The 22835-nt window shown below is 44.1% G+C and overlaps 1 protein-coding gene across 1 annotated transcript; it reads left to right on the top strand.

The window, feature by feature from the left end:
* The first annotated feature begins 482 nt into the window (after positions 1-482).
* CHMP4C (charged multivesicular body protein 4C) lies at positions 483-22419 on the top strand. Its single transcript, XM_045008159.1, has 5 exons — positions 483-823; positions 14012-14189; positions 14901-15015; positions 17412-17520; positions 18885-22419. The coding sequence occupies exons 1-5, from the start codon at positions 628-630 to the stop codon at positions 18947-18949; spliced, it is 663 nt and encodes a 220-aa protein (XP_044864094.1). The 5' UTR covers positions 483-627; the 3' UTR covers positions 18950-22419.
* Positions 22420-22835: the final 416 nt, after the last annotated feature.

The following is a 22835-nucleotide window of genomic DNA, read 5'->3' as shown; positions in this document are numbered from 1 at the left end:
CTGGACGTGTGTACATGCAGCTTTTCTAAATAGTCCTTAACCTGTTATTTCACCACTGAGGGCTCCTTATCTGCCCATCCCCTCAGCTCTCTGACCCCTTCCCCCCACTAATCGCCCATCTGTCTTGCACAGGGTTTGCCAAGGAGCGAGGATGGGAGAGGTGACGCCTCAGGCTGGGGCTCCAGCTCCCTTTTACCGTCCATGGTGCTGCCAATGGCGGGGAACACAACTGAACCAGGCTAGTGCAGGCAGCGTGAGCCCCCCAGTAACAGCTGCAGCTGCGGGACGCTGGCCCCTGGCCTGGCGCAGAGCTATCGCCCTCCATGGTCCCGCATGGGGTCAGCTGCCTGGGGCCAGCCGGGTAGGGGGTCACCCTGGGCAGCCACCTCGCCCGAGGCGCATGCGCAGAGCGGGTCCAAAGGGCTCAGAGGAGGCGGAGTCTCCGGTGACACCTGGCCCAGGTGTGGGGCGCGTCACCTGGCCCCGCCGCCTCCCTGCCCGGCAGCTTCCGCCTCCTCCCAGCGCTGCTCAGGTCGGTCAGTCGGGAAATGCCCGGGCCGCTGGCGGCTCGCTGAGCGACCCCAGGGGCTGCAGCGCCGAGCCCGGACCGCCACTGCCCGCGCCCCCATGAGTAAGATCGGCAAGTTGTTCAAGGGCGGCGGGCCCGGGCGCTCCAAGGGGCGCGCGGGCCCCACGCCCCAGGAGGCCTTGGCCCGGCTGCGGGAGACCGAGGAGATGCTCACCAAGAAGCAGGAGTATCTGGAGACCAGGATCCAGAGGGAGCTGGCCGCGGCCAAGCAGCACGGCACCAGGAACAAGCGAGGTGAGCCCGGCCCCCGGCCCCGGCACTGGCCGGCCCGCGAGGAGAGCCCGCCCCTACGGGGGGCCTGCACAAGCTGCCGCTGTGCACCTGGTGGGAGCTGTACGGCAGGTGCTGGGAAGCTGCCGGTGAGGGGCAACGTAGCCAGCTGCTATTCTCGGGCCGGGGCTGCTTCCTGCCATTGGTGGGCTTTGTAGGGCAGTGCGATGCAGAGAGATCACTGGCTTTCAGTGTAAATACCTGCTAGGCACGTCAGCTTGTCCGAATGAAAGCTACGTCTGTATTGCACATTACAACACCGGAAGACGATGAATTTGGGTGTAGTTCTCTCTCTTTTGGAGTGTGTGTGTAGGGCAGCACAGGGATAGGTTCATTTTAGTTTATCCATCAACATGGCATTTTACATGTTTAATATCCTGCGGTTTAAATACTTACTTCCATGTAGAGACCAACTATGTATCAATCTTCATTGTATTCCTTTTTATATGCCATATTTTGGTACAGAGAAAAAAAAAGACAAGATGGAAGGTCTTATAGGAGAGTATTGGGCTCATGCTAGAGTCTAATCTATTTTTAAACCTGCATGTACATGGTGTTTGGTTTCTTTTATGACTTCCTAGAGCCTCTCCAGCTAAACAGTAACAATTGTTGGGTGTGTGAAGTCAGAGGAGGTGTGTTTTCATGTTTGTACACTAGTGCTGTACAAGAAAAGCTTTGTGTAATCAATGCTTTTCAGTTTAATTTAATTATTGTGAGTATGGAACAGATTATCTTGCCCTTAAATAATTTATTAACTTTGGGCCAGATTGTGATGCCCTTATGAATATTGAATAGTACTTTGCACCCTACATTCTGTTGACATCAGTGGGATGTACTTGTGGTGCAAAGGATTGCTCAACATAAATAAGAGCAGCACAGTCTGGCCTTAGGGAGATGAAATAAAGCACCAACCATGCAGCAGAAAAATAGTAGCCTCCATTGCTGAAATACCTGAGAATCTCCCAACTATTTACAGATTTATTCTTACAACACTACAGGGAGGTTGGGGAAACATTTACAGATGTGTAAAAATGGATTAAATGATAGTAAGTCTATGGTAGAACTGGGAAATGACCCCACATTTCTCTACACAGAGCCTTAATCACTAACCATCTTCTTTTAGCTGTGGGAAGAAATCAGCATTGTGGCAGCGGGATAGTATGGGCTTGATCTTGCTCCTATTGAAATCAGTGAAAAAATCCCATTAATTTCTGGGAGTGCAGGAGCAGGCCTTCTGTTGCCTTGATAAATAACTGAATTTCAAAAGCAGGGAAATCTGAGCACCCTTAGCAATAAGTTGACTAGAGTTGCAACAAGCTGTTTTTTCAGAAATTTTAGCCCCTTTAAACTCCAGTGTTTTAGCTTAGAAGTCCACTTTTAACAGCTCAGTGATGGGATTTTTAACTGTTTTTAGCCAACTATGGTGCTGAAATTATAAAGTAATCTTCAGTACAGGACCACTGCCTTGAAACACGTTCCCCCTCCCCCAAATACCGTGAGAGGCAATGTTGTATGCGGTGGTGTTGTAGCTGTGTTGATTCCAGGATATTAGAGGAACAAGGTGGGTGAGGTAATATCTTTTATTGGAACAACTTCTGTTGGTGAGAGAGACAAGCTTTTGGATTTGACAAGATCTTTTTAAATCTGAAATTTAATATACCACTAAAACTGTGCTATGATAGTAGGCAATCTCAGTGATGGGTTTTCCCCGTTACTTGATCTTTCTACTGATGAATAATTTAAAGGCTAATGTCATGTAATTTAAATATATAGGAGGATACTTTGGAGAAGTCTCACAGAAGGCTGCTTATTAAGGGTAGTCTGCTGTGCTTTAGTTTTAACTGTACTTTTCTCTTTCTCTTATCAGGAGTTAAAGATTTTAATTAAAAAGGACTACCTAGGTAGATTACTCACTTTCCTGTTGTTCTTATACAGTTAACACAATAGAACCTTGCACAAATGACTGAGGCACTGTAAATCAATGGTTTTCAATCTTTCCAGACTACTGTATCCCTTTCAGGAGTCTGATTTGTCTTTTGTATCCCAAATTTCACCTCACTTAAAAACTATTTGCTTACAAAATCAGATCTAAAAATACGAAAATGTCACAGCACACTATTACTGAAAAATTGCTTACTTTCTCATTTTGTCTGTTTTTAGTTTGTACTGACTTAGCTAGTGTTTTTTATGCAGTCTGTTGTAAACCTAGGCTAGTATTTAGATGAGTTGATGCACCCTCTGGAAGACCTCTGTGTATCCCCAGGCAGGAGTTGCAGGTTTGTATAATTTTTGGTGGTGCCCAGAACAGGCCCAAGTCCTGCCCCCCGGCCTAAGGCTATGGGAGGGAGTTTGGGGAAGGCTCAGGGAGGGTGTTTGGGGGTGGGCTCTGGGGTGGGGGTGCAGGGGCGGGGCTCTGGGAAGGAACTGAGGTGCGGGCTCTGGGCTGCAGTAGAGGGTTGGGGTCCAGGAGGGGGTGCAGGGGACGGGCAATGGGAAGGAGTTTGGGTGTGGGATCTGGGCTGGGGCAGGGGGTTGGGGTATGGGAGGGGCTGCAGGGGTCAGTCTCTGGGAGGGAGTTTGGGTGCAGGGTCTGGGCTGGGGCATGGGGTTGGGGTGCGGGAGAGGGGTTCAGCACTTTCCTTGGGCAGTTCCTGGAAGTGACCCACATTCCCCTCTGGCAGCAGCTCGTAGGCGGGGGCCGGAGAGGTCTCCACACGCTGCTGCCTGCGGGCACCATCCCTGCAGCTCCCACTGGCGGCAGCTTGGGGCGGGGACAGTACATGGAGACACCCCCTGCATGCCCCCCAGGGCCACAGGGACATGCTGGAAGTGAAGCCGGGTGGACAGAAAGCTGCCTTAGCCCCATTGTGCTGCTGGTGGTGGCGGGGCCCCGGGCCCTTTTAAATTGCCTGGGAATGGCAGCCGGGGCCCGGGGGGATGCTCCGGGGGAGGCATGCGAGGGCGGCAGGCGGGGCCAGGAGAGAGACCTGGCTCCGAACTTTGGTGGAGCTGACCCCTGTGTTCTCATATTATTGGAGCATGGGCACCACAGGCCCATAGAACTCGACACCTCTGCCCCCAGGGGTACACGTACCCCTGGTTGAGAACCACAGTGGTAAATGACTCAATTTTGCAGATTAGCTAGTGAACAAATAATAAAAAACAAGTGTACTATCTCCCAAAATATATCCCTTTCATTTGTTTCAAGCATTGTATGTTTTAATTATCACTGATATTTAATAACATACTAGTCAATATACTATGGTATATTTTGCAAACTATTTAGTTGAAAGGACGAAAGAGAATACCTAATTAATCTTGTTACATAAACTGGAACTATAAGAAACCGAGTGAGTACAAGTTGGATTTTACTTTGCTTAGCTGGAGTTAATACTTTGGGGGGCAGTGAGCATTAGGGACAATTTCATTTGTAATCGCATGATCTGAGAAGCTTTATGTACCTAAAATAGGAGTGTCTGAGACAGGAGTAGGATGTACACTGCTGAATTTTGGACATCCCATACAGAATGCATACTGGCTGAATAGGAATGACCTCATTAGATTCCAGGTGCATGAGTCTGAGCTTAGCTACACTAACATTAGTGAGGTCCTATTCAGGCCCCAGTTCTTCAGGAGCTCAAAGGATTCCTGAGAAGACTGCATAACATCAGCCAGCCCAAGAAATGTGACTTAAGAACTATAATAAAATAGCTATGTAAATAGAAAGATATTAGAATCTGTCATCTTCCTCACTGATAATTGTTGAGAATACAACTAATTCCTGCATCTTTGTCTGAAAGTAGCTACAAACGTAGTCATACATGACTTCCACCTTTCCACGTTAATATCTCATTGCAGCTACACTAACTGTAGGGGTTTTCTCTCCGGCCAGAATACAAGTGCAACTTTTTGGAATTCTTTCTGTGTTGGTGCTTTCGTTACAAACTTTGTTTCCTTCCACAACAGCTTTGCAATCTCTCTGTGCACCATATACAATCACCTGTTTGTACTGAATTTCTTTGCAGACACATTGTGCCACATCCTCCGTTAGCTCCATTGACTTGAGTCAATTTGCACTACACCTATTGACCCCTGCTGTGGTCTGACCTTTATTTGTTTTGTTTTCAGCACTCAGAGAACCAAAGAAATTGAAAGGATAGAAAGTGATCTGAAATACAATTTTAGAAATTGAATAGGTTTGAGAGAGGGGAGGAAGGTGAAGTTATTGGAAAGATGCAAGCTCCATGTCAATGACCATTGCATTCTCTTCATACTTCTGTATCAGCAGTTCAAACCCAGCCGCAGGTCAGGAGTGGCCAAAAGTGGTTACTACTTGATGGTGATGTGCTTGCCCACATGAATGCATTGGTGTTCTTTGTGCTGTGTTTTGTGGAGTGGTTTCCACATCACAAAAACCACCATCCGCCTACAATATCAGCAGAGAAACCAAGGACTGAATGAGTATATAGATTGAAACAACCTTCTCATGGCTAGAGGTGATACCTCCAGTTCAGAGTTGAGATCCATTGGGGAGGTAGGCTGGGGAAGTCTGCAAAGCTGTGGCCTGGGCTGCATTTATTTAATTAGATTGTGGTCTCAATCTGGCACCTTCCATGAACACTAAGAATTGACCGAAAAGAAATTGAACAAGTGAAAAGGGAATAATCTTCTTTTGTGACCAGGAACAAAGTTTAGCTAGAACGTCAAAAGTCATACAGCAGATTAGTGATGACAAACCCTAGGTAGAGGCATGGGATAATAACAATTTTAGGACATTACTAATAGAGCCTGTCGCAAATGTGGTGTTGATGCATTTGGGCATGCCTGGTGTTCTGGCATTCCTTGTAAATGACTTAGTTGTCATAAGGTTACTGACGCTGAACAATGATGCAACAGTTTCATGTTACCACAAAACAAGTCCATCATTCCAATAGCAGGGAGGATGTCAGATGAGGATTGAAATGGATTGGCAGAGCTGTGTGGGGAAACATCCCCAGCACCCTTACTGTACCATGTTACAGCCAGCATTCCTAGTCCTTTTTCTTTTCTTTTTTTTTAAGAAGAATCAGGCCCGGAATTGTCATGTGCTATTTGTAACAAATACACACAATCTTCTCCCACAAGTTTTTAAGAATTATGGGCCTGATCCTGATGTGATTTACACGGGTGTCATTCCATTGGCTTCTCAAGTTACTCCTTATTCGCACCAGTGTGAGATAGCTAAATTAATCAGTACTCTTACAGAACAGATCTTGTGGGAGGCACAGGTTGCTCACCACCTAACATACCTCTTAATTTGAGAGCCCTAAGGATAGACAGATTTGTGCCAAATATCTAGTCTGATGAAGTGAGAAATTTTCTGTAATATTTTTATGAATTCTGTGTATGCCTCAGTTTCCCTCATTTGTTGCATTGCTACTTACTAGGGGCAAAAAATTTAACAAAAAAAAGTTTTGACATTTTCACAATGAAGTGTGTTTAGTTTTTTGGTTCAAAACAACTTTGTTTCAGAGTTTTTTAATTTTCTTAAACAACAATCATTTAAAAATGGTTGAAGTCAAAGCAGTGTTTTGATTTTTGTTAGAACAAAACATTTCATTTGACCAGAAACCTATATATATTTTTCCATTGTGCTGGAAATGTTGAAAAAAATTATTTTTGGTTTGATCCAAAATCTTCCTTTTTTTCCCCCTGCAATTACCCATGAACTGGAAAATCCATTATTCACGCAGCTCTAGATAACAGCACTTCTCTATCTCACAAGGGTGCTGTGAAGATAAATGCAATCAAGACTGCAAAGTGCTCTGAGAGTATGGTAATGGAGACCCTATAAGTAGTATAGCTAGACAGGCCAAGTGATTCCTCAGGAGATACTCTGCTGAGCCACACTCAGGCTGAAGCATAGTGCACCTGATTTTGAGAGCTTCTGAGCCCTGGTAGCTGCCACTCACTTCACTGGGAGCTGCAGGTACTCAGAACTTCTGAGGAGCAGACTAGTGTTAACACAACGAGGAGTCCTTGTGGCACCTTAGAGACTAACGAATTATTTGGGCATAAGCTTTTGTGGGCTAAAACCCACTTCATCAGATGCATAGAGTGAAAAATACAGTAAGCAGTGTGTGTGTGTGTGTGTGTGTGTATATATATATATATATATATATATATATATATATATATATATATATACATACAGCATAGGAAGAGATGGGAGTTGCCTTACCAAGTGGGGGGTCAGTGCTAATGAGGCCAATTCAATTAAGGTGGACGTCAGCCATTTCCAACAGTTGACAAGATGTGAGCATCAGCAGAGGGAAAATTTACTTTTTGTAGTGACCCATCCACTCAGTCTGACATCAAGAATTGTAACATTCAAAAACCAGTAGGAGAGCACTTCAATCTCCCTGGACACTCAGACTTAAGTGGCAATTCTTCAACAACAAAAAACTTCAAAAAACAGACTTCAATGAGAAACAGCAGAATTGGAATTAATTTAGAAACTGGACACCATCAAATTAGGCCTGAATAAAGACTGGGAGTGTATGGGTCACTACAAAAAGTAATTTTCCCTCTGCTGATACTCACCCCTTCTTGCCAACTGTTGGAAATGGCCATCCACCTTGATTGCATTGGCCTTGTTAGCACTACAAAAGTAATTTTCCCTTTCTTGATATTCACCCCTTGTCAACTGTTCAGAATAGGCCACTTCCACCTTAATTGAATTGGCCTCATTGGCACTACCCCCCACACTTGGTAAGGCAACTCCCATCTTTTCATGCGCTGTGTGTGTGTGTGTGTATGTATATATATATATATATATATATATATATATACTGCTTACTGTATTTTTCACTGTCTGCATCTGGGGTTTTAGCCCACAAAAGCTTATGCCCAAATAATTTGTTAGTCTCTAAGATGCCACAAGGACTTCTTGTTGTTTTTGCTGATACAGACTAACACGGCTACCACTCTGAAACTAGTGTTAATGTAAGAGCTTGCTGTTTCCTGAAGAAAACCGTTCTGTTTCTCGTTAAATTGGTGTTACATATATTTCCTCATATTGTACTCTGAGTCTTCCTGTCTGGCTCTGTTCTTTTTCTGAAATCTTTGGAATGGTGAACATCCTTTTTCAGTCTCATTCTGTGAAGTAAGTTTATCTCCTCTGCTCACTTTCTTTGCTTTTTGATGTCATTTTATTCATTTATTCCTTTACAGCTGGGTTGGTTATTATACAGTAGCATTTCTGAGAAGAATTTCAATACAATTCTGTCATCTACTTGTAACACAGTTAAAATGTTTAAGGAGTCATATGTCTCTGCAGTAAGGAAAAAAAAACAACCTAGATCAATTGAACATAATATCTGAGACTTGGAATCTACGAAATTTAGAAATTCAAATCTGAGATTCACAGGGAAGCTTTAACTCCCTTGCCTATGTATTGCGATACTGCCTCTTATGTACATGATCACATAATACTGGGCAATGTGATAACTAGTAAATGTGGCATTCCATTCACAAATACGGGTTAATCAAGTGGGGGCATGGGAATGTTGTATATGTGACGGGTTGGATCACAGAAACCCCCTTGGGGCTGCCAACTGATGTGCCAAGACTACTACTGTCCTGGTTTCCCTACCAGCCGGGGACTCCAGAGCCCTGCCTGGCTGTGCCAGACACGCTTGCCGGCCACAAACACAGACCCAGGTCTGAACCACGTCCCACAAACTGCAAACTTAATTGAAAGCAGCTTAAGAAGTGTTCTTGTCCTTAACACTCAGATGCTCAACTCCCAATGAGGTCTAAACCCCAAATAAATCCATTTTACCCTGTTTAAAGCTTATATAGGGTAAACTCAAATTGTTTCTCTATCAGTGTTATAGAGGGCAGAGATGCACAGCTGTTTGCCCCCCTCCCCCAGGTATTAATATATACTCTGGGTTAATTAATAAGTAAAAAGTGATTTTATTAAATACAGAAAGTAGGATTTAAGTGGTTCCAAGTAATAGCAGACAGAACAAAGTGAATTACCAAATAAAATAAAGCAAAAACATGCATGTCTATGCCTAATACAGTAAGAAAACTGAATACAGATAAAACCTCACCCTCAGCGGTGTTCCAGTAAGGCTCCTTTTACAGACTAGTCTCCTTCTAGTCTGGGTCCAGCAATCACTCTCACCCCCTGCAGTTACTGTCCTTGTTTCAGTTTCTTCCAGGCATCCTTTGGAGGTGGAGCAGCTATCTCTTGAGCCAGCTGAAGACAAAATGGAGGGGTCTCCTGTGGGCTCTCTCTTGTGGGTGGAGGCCCCCCTCCTTTCTCCTATGTGAAATCCAGCTCCAAAATGGAGTTTTGGCATCACATGGGCAAGTCACATGTCCATGCATGACTCAGTTTTCACAGGCAGCAGCCATTTCCCACATGCTATCTTGAATGTCTCCAGGAAGACACTTATGTGGATTGGAGCCTTCCAAGATCCATTGTTCGCTAAGTGTTTCTTGATTGGACACTTAATTTGCACACTCCTTTCTCAAGAAGCTGACCAAATGCTTTACTAAGGCTATTTAAAATCAGACAAGTATATAGCCAATATTCCTAACTTTGAATACAACAATGACACATGCATACAAATATGATCTACTGAATATATTCATCCTAACCTTTACATATGTTACATGGCATATGTAGAATAAAATGTTCCAGTTATGTCATATATACATTCATAAGCATATTTCCATAAAGCCTTATGGGGTACACCGTCACAGTATCTCTTGGGTAATGTGGTAGAGGTGAATAAATTGATTTGTTACAAAGTGATGTATTCCGTAAGTGCATTGTGGGAAAGCTAAATTCAGTGAGTTAATAAAGATGGCGTGTTACATTTATAAAGGCAAGCAGCTAAATATGTGAAAATAAAGAATTCTCTCTCTTGCGGCTTCTACTTGGAAAGAGTTCACCTCCAACTTCAACCCAGAACCTTCTGGATTTCAAAAATTGCTGCTCTGCATGTACAGCTAATCTGTAGTGTGTATGAACAGTCACTAATACTAACACTAGGGTGATTAGATATCCCATTTTTAAAGGGACAGTCCCATATTTAAGCCCTCCTGCAGGTGTCCGGACTTTCTTAAAAACGGGCAAATGATCCCCTATTTTCTGTCTCTGCCCCCCCTCTCAGTATTGGTGGGTCCTGCTTCTGGCTGGATCCCTGCTTGCCAGCCGCCTGCCCACCAGCGGTGAGTGGGGGCGGTGGGGCTAGTAGCCAACGATGGGGGTGGGTGTGCAAGGCTGGTGATGGGGCGAAGATGCAAAGTGTAGGGCCAGCCGCTCCCCTTGCTGGTCTGTTAGTGCAGCCACTGCTGTGTGCCAGCTCTTAGCCAGCAGGGGCCTGCCCCCGCTTCTGTTTCCCGCTGACACTGGCTTCAAGCTGCTGTGGTTGGTGAGTGCGGGCAGGCGCCAGGTGGTGGCTGGTTACGTGTTGCCTCTGCTACCCACCCATCGGCCCTTTACATGCTTCCCCTCTGGCTCTCCTCTCCCTGCTTTTTCCCTTTGCCCCACTCAGCTGCCCTGGTCCTCCATATCCCCTCCTGGTGGGGTGTGTCCCACTCCCAGCACTGTATGGAGAAGTAGCCACTGATCGAAGCACTCAGTTCACCAACAGCCTCATGGGCAGATGACTCCTTCCCCTCACTGCCTCTGGCTGGGTCCGTGCCCTGGAAAAGCCCAAGACCCTCTGGCCTGGGGTGCTGGCCAGGAAGAGCCAAGCCCTGCATGTGCCAAAGTCCCACACAGTGCTGCCACGGGCAAATCTCTCTGCCCCTTGGGTAAGTTCTGGAGTGGCAGGGTGTGGGGAAGCGATTTCCAGCCTGTTCACGCCCTGAACCTGCAGGCTTCACAACAGCCCCCCAAACAGGGGCTTAGCACCCTCTTCACCCAGCCTGGGTCTTGCTCCCAGGGAGCACAGGGCTGTTCTGGCCCCTAGGCACCCTCCCCTGCTGCACACTCGGATGCTGCCCGCCACCTCTGTGCCCTCGCAGATCGCCGGAGTTGTAAGTTGCAGCCTCTTGGGGTCCCTTTATGCCTCCCTATTTTCCCAGACATGTTCGGCTTTTTGGAAATTCCTCCCAGACAGGGATTTGAGAATCAAAAAGCTGGCCATGTGCGGGAAAATACAGATGTACAGTAACCTTAACAACCAGTTCTAAACCAGCTTCTAAATTTAACAACTGGTTCGTATGAACCGGCTCCAGCTCATCACTGAATACGAGTAATTCTACCAAGTGTCCCATATTCAGCATGGGGAAATATGGGCACCCTAACACACACCATTTTTAAGTTCCACAACTCAAAAATGCCTTTTTCTTATTAATTTATATTCCCTCACAACAGACATTTCTCCCAAATTCAGATGTACTTTCCTGCCACATGGCACCATAAAATAAAATTATATAGCGAAAAATCTTTTATCCAGAGCAGTTGAAAGCTGTCTATGTTATGCAGGAGGTTAGAATACCCTTCTGGCCTTAAGACTGTTAATCCATGATTAAGTAGCCCCTAAAAAGGGTTGAGTGAGTGATTTTGAAGCAGGAGAGCAGAAGTGCTTTGCACTTTGGGAGCAGAGGGCAGTAAAACAGCATGAAAAATGCATGCAAGTATGTGTATGTGTGTGTGTGGGAAGATTCAGAGTGAAGCTGAAATAGTATGTATGTAGGTTGTGGAAATTCTGGTTCTGTCTCTTTTTTTTTTTTTTTTTTAATGTGTCACCTGAGACACATTATCCCAGTTCAGTGCATTTTTAATCACTGGACCAGCCTAGCAAAACTGGGTGGATCTTGAATTTAACATTCCAATTTTGGGTATATTTGAATGGGGGGGATGTTGTAACTACAATTTCCTCCCCCCAAAACACTTTGCTGGAGGCATTGCAAGATATTTTGTATTTCAGAATCTACCTAAACACTTGTCCTCGTACAGCTGATAAGGCACAGTGCAAGGCATTCATCAGTAAAACACAGTACATTTCAATGCGCTGCCACACATGGTGACTGTTCTGCACCTGTGTAAGGAGCCTGGCTTCATCTGTAGGTGTAGGTGCCACAGTATCTAGGTTCAGCATTATCACAGACAAGCAGTCTGAATGAAGCATAATAGATAAAGTCTATGATGACTGAGAAGGTTAAGGTCAGAAGGGACCATTATGATCATCTAGTCTGACCACCTGCACAACACAGGCCATGGAATCTCACCCATCCACTCCCACAACAAACCCTTAACCTATGTCTGAGCCACTGAAGTCTTCAAATCATGGTTTAAAGACTTTAAGGTGCAGAGAATCCTCCAGCAAGTGACCTGTGCCCCACACTGCAGAGGAAGGTGAAAAAACCCCAGGGCCTCTGCCAATCTGCCCTGGAGGAAAATTCTTTCCGGACCCCAAATATGGCAATCAGTCAGGCATTTGGTGGCTAGTTATCGCTCCAGTGATGTGCAGTGTTACAGTCAGCTTCTAGTCCTGCAGTATCTTTAAAAATGAGATATGAGCGAGAAGGAAGGAAGAAAGAAGGAAGAGTGTGACAGAGTGCAGGAGTACCACTTGGTCCATAATATACAAGGAGTTAACTCCATCCCTTTCCTGGCACAAGTGCCTATGAGGAAGGGCTGTGTAGGGCTGCTGGTTGTTCCCCTAACCCAGGCTGGACTAACACCACACCCAAGATCCTTTCCCTGAGCACCACAGGCTGCAGGTGCCTCACTCTGCACCTCTCTGCTCCAGGGCCAGTTTCAGGAGACAACCTCCCTCCAGCAGATCTCCCTTCAACTGAACTCTCTCAGCCCTTTATAGCAGTGGTCCCCAACCTTTTTTGTCTGGCAGGCGCCAGACGATGAGCCACGGAGGATCGGGGTGGTGGACGAGCACCTGCCAAAATGCCGTGGACAAATGGCAACGTCAATAGATGTCGCTGCTGAAATACCGCTGACAAGCAGTGTCATCCAGAGGCATCACTGCCGAAATGCCACCGATTTTTGGCGGCGATGCCTCTGGATGACGCTACTTGGCGGCGGCATTTCAGTGGATGCTCGTTCGCCGGCCAGTACGCGGGCACACTTAGACACCCCGGCATGTGCCAGGGGGCCTGTGGGTACCGTGTTGGGGACCCCTGCTTTATAGGGATAACTTGACCCCTTCCCAGCTGGATCTGATAAATCCCCCAATGTCTGTTCTTAAAGGGGCAGACTAGCCTGCTACAGGCTGCTGGAAAGACAGATGGGGGAGAATACCACACCCAGGGCTTGAATGAAACCCCTCCTCAACCCCAGCATAGGCCATCTTTTCTTGTGTGGTTTTGCTTATGCCGTATGGTATCTTTATGCTGCTGTGCTCCCACTGAAAAATCCTGTTTGTTGCTGTACTATTTCTGCTGAGTCACAGAGATAGTAGAGAGTGGCTGAACCTTGCTGGTGGTCTTGATGTAAGGGTCAGGGATTGGCCCCTACAACAGTTTTTTGACAAATAGATCCATCTAAGGCATGTTGAACCCCTAAGAAATCTGACTCCACCCTCCCAGCTAACTGACCTATTTGGCTAGGTAACTATTGCTCCTGCCACTTTCAAGGAGCAGCACTTTCAAGGAATGTGACTTTCAAGGAGCAGCACTGACAGACACCATCCGTGATGTGATAGTTTCTTTCTCCATCTTCTTTGGTTTTCCCGTTTTTCTTTCCTGTTTTCCAGCCTCCTTTTCCTTCCTTCTCCTATTTTTTCCTTTCCATTTTGTTTTCCAGCCCCTCTCTGATGCTCCTCCTTTTCCTCCCATCTTGTCCTACTTTATGCTTTGACATGGTGAAACTCAGGGCCACCTGCAGCGAAGGAAGAAGCTGCCTCTGGACTCCAGGCAATGCTGTTTCTCTCTGATGCACAAGAGTTGCTAACGGTATTTCCACAGAGTAAATTCGTGCAATCGCAGAGCAGGCAGGCAGACCACTGAGCAATGAATTTTATGGAGTAGGCCCTGTTTTCCCTTTATGTGCCAGCGCTTATAGATAACAGCTTAAAATAAGGCAAGAGAATGTGAATTTGTTTCATTTACGCTGTTCACTGAATCTTGTATGTGCATTTCAGTCTGAAAAGACAGTTAACTGTATCCCTTCTGATTACACAATAGCTGCATTACAAGCCCTGAAGAGAAAAAAGAGGTACGAGAAACAGTTGAGCCAAATTGATGGGACGCTTTCCACCATTGAGTTCCAGCGAGAAGCATTGGAAAATTCCCACACCAACACAGAAGTGTTCAAGAATATGGGCTATGCTGCACAAGCGATGAAAAAAGTGCATGAAAATATGTAAGTGCATTCTGTCCACTTCCACAGTAGGGGGTTCAGGGCTGTAAAACTCACCCTCCGACTGTATGGATTAAATGTTTTAGTTTCACGGAGACACCTGGTTCTGATTTTGTTTTTGTTAATGTTTAATGTTTGGGGAACGCTTCCAATAGTGAAATGTTATATTTAGAAGAAAAATAGCTTGTCTCAACAGCAAATCTCAAAGGTTGCTCTACCGTCCTATGAAGTGCACAGGGATGTTATTATTAGGGCTGAAATTGCCTTTGGGAGGTGCTGAGGGCAGAGAGAGCAACAGCAGAATAGCACTTAGAGGAGCAATATGGAGTCTTCTCTCCGATGTCTCTAAATGGCTGTGGAATTCAGATTTTTAAAGGTGTTCTAATTCGACCCCAGTTTAGCAAAACTACTCATGTGCTTCAAGCCTGTTGAAGTAAAATCAGTTCTATTCAATATGGGGTCTTGTACTCCCCCCCCCGCCCCACCACGGTAGTGCATTAAGGGATGGGACTAACATCTGCCATGTTTGACTTGTCAACTTCTCACATGCTTAAAGATCAGCATGGGCGTAGTACCTTGCTGAATTGGCGCCTTAAATTGGAGACTTTCTGTAGTCAGAGTTTTTATTAGTAAAGGGACCAGATTAGGTTTTCCTAAGGCAGATGTGGTCAAAGAATGTGTATTTTAAAAACAGTTTAAATACTATTTCTCTAGGGACCTAGACAAAATTGATTCTTTGATGGACGATATCACTGAACAGCAAGCAGTTGCCCAGGAGATCTCAGAAGCTATTTCAAACCGAGTTGGGTTTGGTGATGAGTTTGATGAGGTTAGTATTGCAATGAAGTCAAGGATAAAAGATGTACCACCCTAATACAGTGATTATTTTATTGTGTGGTGATTTGTTTTTAGCCTTTTTCCCATGCAAAATTGTGACTATAAAATTGCTTGGATACATTTAATCATATTTATAAAATGTATTTAGATATTTTTAAAAGACGTTTTGATCTCAAACTCACTCTCCATGTTCTTACCCTGTATGTGTGGACATAACTGAAATGTGTGATTTGCAGTGCTCAAGATAGACACACTCTTGACTCGGTGTCTATCTTGAGCACTGCACGTCAGTATCTGTATGACACATTGCACTGTTTGCAACTCTAAACACTCAAGGCCAGACTTTGAAAGGTATTTCGGTGCTGAAAGATGCAGACATGCACCTTGTAGGATTTTCAGAAGTGCCTGAGCGGGTTACGTGCCAAACTTTCTAACTGACTCCAATGGCAGTTAGGCACATAACCTGTTCTGGTGCTTTTGAAAATCCCAATAGGCATCTGTTTGCATCTTTATGCACCTAACCTTTTGAAAATCTAGACCTTAGGGATTTATCCAATGCCCGTTGAAGTCAGTAGGAGGCCTCCTGTTGACTTTGGGCCCTTAATTATTCTTAAACCAAGTTTTTTTCAAATGTGAAAAATACTAGTTCTCACTGCGGGCCTAAGGATCTGATCCCGTGAAGTGATAAGCATTGGAATCAATGGAAGGCAGCAACTGATTCTTGAAAGCACTCAGCACCCCTTGGAATCAGGCTCAAAGTCCATGGCAAGTTGGAAGATTTTTATATATTGATTTTGAAATGATGAGCACTAAGAATTATTTAAACAGTGTCCAAAGCAGTAAAAATAACTAATCACCTTTTCCACCTGAGCAGAAAACAAGCATACAGCGTTCCAGTCCTGCAGATAGAAATCTATATAAAAAGATTTTAATATGTGCCTGAAAAAATACCCTTCCTTTGTGTTTGGGTTTTGTTTTTTTTTGCCTAGGTCCTCAATATTTAGCCTTTTGGTGACTAGTTAAAGAACAATAGGTTTCTTTATTTTGTTTTGTTTTCCCATTGACTTCTGCTAAGTGAAAAGGCAGGCAATGTAATTGATCTTCTTTAGAAACCTTTAAACCACAACTGGATGTCTCTCTAAAAGAGATGCTGTAGCTCAAACAGATGTTATGGTCTTGATGCAGAAATTATGAGGGGAGGTTCTGTGGCCTGTATTACGCAGGAGGTCAGATTAAATGATCATTTAATCCTTTCTGGTCTTAATTAGAGCCTGTTGGGAATGTTTTGGCAAAACATTAATCTGTCAAAATGTCCATTTGCCAAAACTTTTCACAGAAGAAGGGTCAGTTTTGAGAAATTTACTGTTTCTAAATTTTTTTTCAAATGACTTTTCATTTTGAAATTTAAACTAATTTGTATTATATAACAACTCACCACTGGGGTTTCCCATCCTCTTTGTTACCATTGAACTAACAGTTTTAATTTATCAGGTGAGGTATTTCTGGTAGAGATGGATAAGTATTAATGCAGTTATACAAGACACTGATAAGACCTCACTGGAGTACTGTGTACAATTCCAGTCACCCATGTTCAAGAAAGATGAATTCAAACTGATAGGTGCAGAGAAGAAATACTAGGATGATCAGGGGAATAGAGAACCTGTCTTCTGAGAGGAGACTGAGTGTGTCTACACTGCAAAACAAATAAAAACCCTTGCAGCAGCAAAGCTCAGAGCCCGGGTTAACTGACTCAAGCTTGCACTATGGGGCTAAACACAGCAGCATAGACATTCCTTTTTGGTTTCAGAACCCAGGCTGCAGCCTGCTATTTTTAGCCCCTGCAAGCCCGAGTTAGTTGATCCAGGTTCGTAGACTCGCCATTTTTTGTTTTTGCAGTATAGACAAACCCTAAAAAAGCAGGTCTCATTTAGCCTAGCAAAACCAAGGCTGAGAGAGGATATTACAACCCTCCATAAATACATCAGGGGATAAACACCAGGGAGGGAGAAGAGCTAGTTAAGCTAAAGGACAATGTTGGCACAAGGACAAATGGATATAAACTGGTCATGAATAAATTTGGGCTGGAAACTAGAAGAAGGTTTCTAACCATCAAGAGGTGAGTGGTTCTGGAACACTCGTCCAATAGGAGTTGTGGGGATAAACAACCTACCTGGTTTTAAGATGGCGCTTGACATATTTATGAAATGGATTATATGACGGAGCTGCCTGAGATAGCTAGAGACTGGACATGATGACCCAGGAGATCCCTTCCTGTCCTATGTTCCTAATGGTTCTTTGATTAGTGATTGTGGTTTGAGATGCCCTTGCTGTTAACTGAACCCATTGCTTGAAATATAACTTTGCAAATGATGTCTTGCTTGCATTCAGGATGAGTTGATGGCAGAATTGGAGGAAATGGAGCAAGAAGAACTGAATAAGAAAATGACGGATGTTAGATTGCCAAGTGTCCCATCCACATCGCTGCCTTCCCGCCCTGGTAAGCTGCCTGCCATTTTAAGTTTCCTGTAATTAAGCCATGTCCTGAGAGAGAAGGGGGAGAGAGCGAAAGCTCAAATGAAGCATTTAACTTAGCTTTAACTTTTAATGTAGACTTCTTATCCATTTGTTGGGCCTGCTCACATGAAGTAATGGTAGGGTGACCAGATGTCCCGATATTTACTTGTTTGTCCTGTGTCCTGACCGATGTTCGGTCGGGATGTGAATTGTCCCGATATTTTGCCCTTCGGCACACAGGCAGAGGGGGCTTGCGCCTCCAACTCAGCCTCGGCCCCACCCCCTCCCTGCCCCATTGGATCCCTCCCCAAATTCCTGCCCTTGCCTCGCCTCTTCCCCAAGCATGCTGCATTCCTCCTCCTCCCTCCCAGGCTTGCGCGAATCAGCTGTATGGCAGCGCAAGCGCTGGGAGGGAGGGGGAGAAGCAGGACGTGGAGCTGCCAGTGGGTGCTCAGCCCACCAACTTTTCCCATGCTCCAGGGGCTTTTTTTTTTTCTTCTTTTTTTGCTCCACTGCTGGCGACCCCACCCCCCGCCATGTCCCGATATTTCATGCCTCTCATCTGGTCACCCTAAGTAATGGGGGTGTTTCGTTTGGTTCATGGAAACATTTAGGACCAAATTCTCTGCAGGTGTAAATGGATGCATGTCCATTGGCATTTATTTGGTCTTTAACATAGGTGTGGCGGTATTTTCCAGTGAATCATATAGGTAGGTAACCCAGAAATGAGAACTTATTTTTCCCCCTTTCTGGCAAAGCAGCCATTTGTTTCTTTTGAAATAGGAGGCTGACCTGGATTCAGAACATTTCAGTAACACAGCTCCTTCTCCTTAGCATGACAATGGATTGAAATTTGCCACTGATATTGTATTTACCAGCGAATGAAATGAAAGTTCATATAAATGTAGAGACTTAGCTTCAGTTCCTTTCCTTATGGGCCACGCGTACTTCCTGAACAATCTCATTCTGAAATTAAGCAGTAGCTAATAACTAGGCACAGCCCTTTTTCTAGTGTCCTTCTGAACCATTTACTTCGAGTTAACTTTTATCCACTGATTTTGTTTTTTCCCCCACCTTGTTCCAGTGTTTAGAGCTCAAAATACCTCCCACTGAAGTCAGGGAGTTGAATCGGACCCATAATGTCCAGGGCTGTAAGTGAGCTACCGGTGAGAGCATAATGGATGTGCATTTAGTCTGCCTACTCCCTGGGCTACCATATTTAGCTCACTATTTGATAAATTGCTTTGAGATACCTCTAGGCTGACTAGCATTACACAAATCCTGCTGCCAGTGAATAAAATGGCTCTGTTACTTGAGTCACTGATTATTGTTAATCTCTCACTGTAGCATCCTCCAGGAAGAAAGTGGAAGATGAAGATGATATGAAGCAGCTGGCGGCTTGGGCGTCGTAACATCAGACTGCAGTGTTTAGAACAACAGGTTTCTTACAATACAGGTGTAAAGAGTTGCAATAACGTTTTATATGCTTAATAAATCAGACCCAATTTGATCACTTGTTTTACTTTGGTAGGGCCAAATGATCTTAAAAAAAATTACTTAACTTCGATACTATTTTTAAATGTTTGTTTTTTTTTAAAGAGAGATTTTCAGGACTTGGCCAGTCTTGTATCATTTTTACAGTGAAGAATCCAGATGGAATTTTTATTAAAAAGAGCTTTTACTGGGTGGAGCCTTACTACAGAGTATTTTTGTGAGACGCTAAGGCCCCTATGTACACACATGACCAAATTCACTGCTGGAGTGAATGTTTGAAACATAGTAAAGTCATAAAGGCTTACAAGCAGTGGTCAGTTTGGCTCAGAGTATTTGAAAGCTAGTGGAACAGCTTCCATAAGCTGCTCCGAGCACATGGACCTAATGGGGCTGCATATGGGCACAGAGATCACCCACCCAGAGCATCTTGCAGTATCAGGGTCCCAAATCGTAAGCTCCTTGGGGCAGAATCTTCTATGAAAGGCTTTGGGTTTTTGGGTTTTTTTTCCCCCCTGTAAATCATCATATACACCTATATAATTAGTTATAATCAAGGTTTAAAAATCAGTTCAGGCTCATTCAGTGAAAATGGTTTGGCTCTCAAGTGTGACTAGGGGAAAACCAGAGTGTAGAATTAGTTTTAATCTAGGTCCCTGCCGGTTTAAAACTGATTCAGCTAACTCTGTTAAAGACCGAGAGGAGATGTGGCCTAACTACTGCTTATAGGCCTCCCAACTTAACTTTTCCAGGATGAGTCTTAACTTCATATTACAGATTGTTAAAAGTTGTCATAATGGAACTTGTAATGCTGTGATTTCAAAGTAACATTGGTTTCCAAGCATTCAGTTCCTGTACTGAGACTTGAATGGAAATTGTATCGAAGTGTTAATATTTGAAATTTCTTTTAACTTCTTTCTTTCACTTCTTTGAATGTGAGTGATTTATATGTGATGTTCATGTACAGTGTTGCACAACTGATTATTTTTAGTCTAAAGGGACGAATGTTATTTTGAGTGCTGAAGTACTGTGTATGCAGAGAAATCAGAACAAGCAAAATTAAACATTTTTCTGTCAAAGTGAATTTTGATGTTAAATGAGACCTTCTGACTTAGTAACCCACTGCTGTCCACAGTGAAACACTTACATTGGGGGCGTTTCTAGAGTACTGGAAATCAAAGTAATACTGATCTGGGTTTCTGGTTTTAAAAATTATAATTGATAATCAGGCCAGCCAGGAAACAGTGGACAACGGGGGTTCATTATCCTTGTAGCAGCAGCAGATTAACCACTTAAGACTCTGTGCCAAGCACTTTGGCCTCACACCAGCAAATGACTTCAGTTGCCCATTCTTCTGTACTTGATGTTAAGCATGTGCTTATGTGTGTGCTACTGGATGAAGGCCAGAGTGCTCAACATCTCGCTGGATTGAGCCCTGTTAATGGAATGGAGCAGATTCTGAAGTTACAAATAAGACTGGCTGGATTCTCCTCTTACACTAGTACAGAACTAGTGTAACTTCACTGGACTGACTTTTGGTCTATGTAGGTATGAATGGAGAATCAGGTCTGTGTGCTAGGCTAAGCAGCTAAGTCTACACTAAAGGGAAAAGTCAATCTAAGCAACACAATTTGAGTTACATGAATAGCGTATTCAAATCAACGTAGCTTAGATCTACTTACTGTGGGGTCCACAATACGTGATATCAACGAGAGATGCTCTCCTGTCGACTCCCCTTACTCTTCCCGATCAGGTGGAGTACGGGAGTCGACAGGAAAGCGATTGGTGGACAGCCAATGCATTGATTGCCGCAGCGTCTATCCTCTGGTAAGCGTAGACAAGTCCTTAGAGAAAACCAGGTGCATGTGCAACTCTGTTGCAGAGCTAGGAGGCACCAGAGTCTCTTTCTGGAGCAAGAAAAAGAAAGCTGGAACTTTGTAGGTCTCTATTTTAAAACAGTGTATTTTATATTTTAAAGCATAGTCTTAAATTTATTATGGAAACTAGTACAGTAACAGTGTAATGCAATTATATTGCGTTCTAAAATGCAAGACAAGATACCGATGAGAAGCTGCTGGGACTAGGGGCTTTATTAAAATAACTAATCTTCTGAGTTAAGATCTGTTTTCTGTGCATTTGGTGAGAGTCACATTTCAAGGTTAAGCAAGCTTATATATGTCAATGTACCTAAGTTATGGATAAATTGGGTAACAGTGATGGACTACTTAGGCACATAACTGGCCATGTGTTTGCACAGATCTGATCACTGTGCACACCTCTGGCATTTCTATACATAAGTTAGGCAGTGCCAATATGTTTACATGCTTAGTTTGGAAAGACTGGCCCATAACATCTGTTTTTTCCTCAAGTTAGTAGTTTTCCAATACTTAGCACTTAACCTATTCAAAATGCTTGACTAACACTAATTAAATACAATGTACATTTGATTGTACCTTTTAGAAGTAACCAGAGATATTTGTATTGCTATTTAATTTCTCTTGAAAATAAAGACACGGTTCCTGCACTGGAAAGCTCTCTCTGTGTCTAGTTGTGTACAGCACTCATTTCTATCGGATCTAAGCCTCCCATAAGTATCTAGATATTAACAACAAGTGATGTTTTGATCACTGCAGGCAGGGAGTCTGTGTCACAAGGACGCTATGAAAAAGGCTTTCCCCCCCCATGCACTGTAGTTCTCAAACTCCAGAAATCCCCAGCATACCTTCAAAGACTATAGGGACACTTATGCTTCTAAAATCCTACTTGTAAGATATGCCCAAGTTAATGGAGAATGCTCTTACAGGAGCATGTTGGCTCTAGCAAGTCCTTCTGCTTCAATACTAAACAAATACCATCTTGACACAGAAGAGACACATATATTCAAAAAGAAAGAGGCAGTTTCCAATTGGATGTGAATTTGCACATGAAGACTAGCTCCTCAGCTGTAGCTATAGCTCCAATTATTTCAATAGTGGTAGAGTAACTCCTCACTTAAAGTCACATTTTTCAGGAACGTAACTACAACATTAAGTGAAACAATGTTAAGCGAATCCATTTTCCCCATAAGAATTAATGTAAATAGGGGGGGTTAGGTTCCAGAGAAACTTTTTTTGCCAGATAAAAAGTATTATGTACATTTTAAACAAGCAATTTAATACTATGCTGTGGGGAGTCGTGTGCACGTGCTGTGTGTTTACAAACATACTGTGCATACAGTACAGTACTACAGTTGGGAGGTGCCCCCGCCTCACCCTACACAGGCACAGCCCACTGGCACTGGAGATGAGGCAGGCGAGGAGGCTGAAGTGCTGTAGGCTGGGAGAAGCACATTGCGCAGCAGCGGCAGCTTCCCCTACTCTGCAAACACCAGGGGCTGGGGGGGGCTCAACCCTCAGCCTGCCCCCTTTCTTCCCCCCCCCCAAGCTCCCATTCTTGACCTGCCTCTTCTCCCCCCCACCTCCTCCCCCTTTATTTCCCACACTGCGTCCTTGCTCCTCTCTCCCCTCCCTTTTAAATGCTGCAAGCCAGCTGATTGCGGAGGAGGGATGGGGAGCCTGCACGCTGAGTCCTCGCTCCTGCCCAAGCCAGCTGATTGCCCCAGGCAGGAGGGAGGACTCAGCGTGCAGGCTTCCCCCTCCCCGCCCCGTTCTGAACAGTATTTCCTTTAGGAACCTTTTTTTTTTAAACTGGGCTTTGATACTTTAATCTGGGTATTTTCAAAAAGGGAAATAATCATTGTAAAAATAAAATGTTAAGTTTGTGCTGTTTGTGTAAATTAAAAAATAAATATTTTGATGTCTTAATTGC

Source organism: Mauremys mutica, chromosome 2 (assembly GCF_020497125.1).
Source record: "Mauremys mutica isolate MM-2020 ecotype Southern chromosome 2, ASM2049712v1, whole genome shotgun sequence".
NCBI classification, from domain to species: domain Eukaryota; kingdom Metazoa; phylum Chordata; order Testudines; family Geoemydidae; genus Mauremys; species Mauremys mutica.
This window is presented reverse-complemented; position numbering and strand designations above follow the sequence as displayed.

Bases quoted from the DNA above. Each gene is read 5' to 3' on its own strand.
- CHMP4C (XM_045008159.1), top strand. From the start codon at position 628: ATGAGTAAGATCGGCAAGTTGTTCAAGGGCGGCGGGCCCGGGCGCTCC. The intron at 15,016-17,411 runs GTTAGTATTGCA...GCTTGCATTCAG, and splicing joins TTGGTGATGAGTTTGATGAG to GATGAGTTGATGGCAGAATT. The intron at 17,521-18,884 runs GTAAGCTGCCTG...CTCTCACTGTAG, and splicing joins ATCGCTGCCTTCCCGCCCTG to CATCCTCCAGGAAGAAAGTG.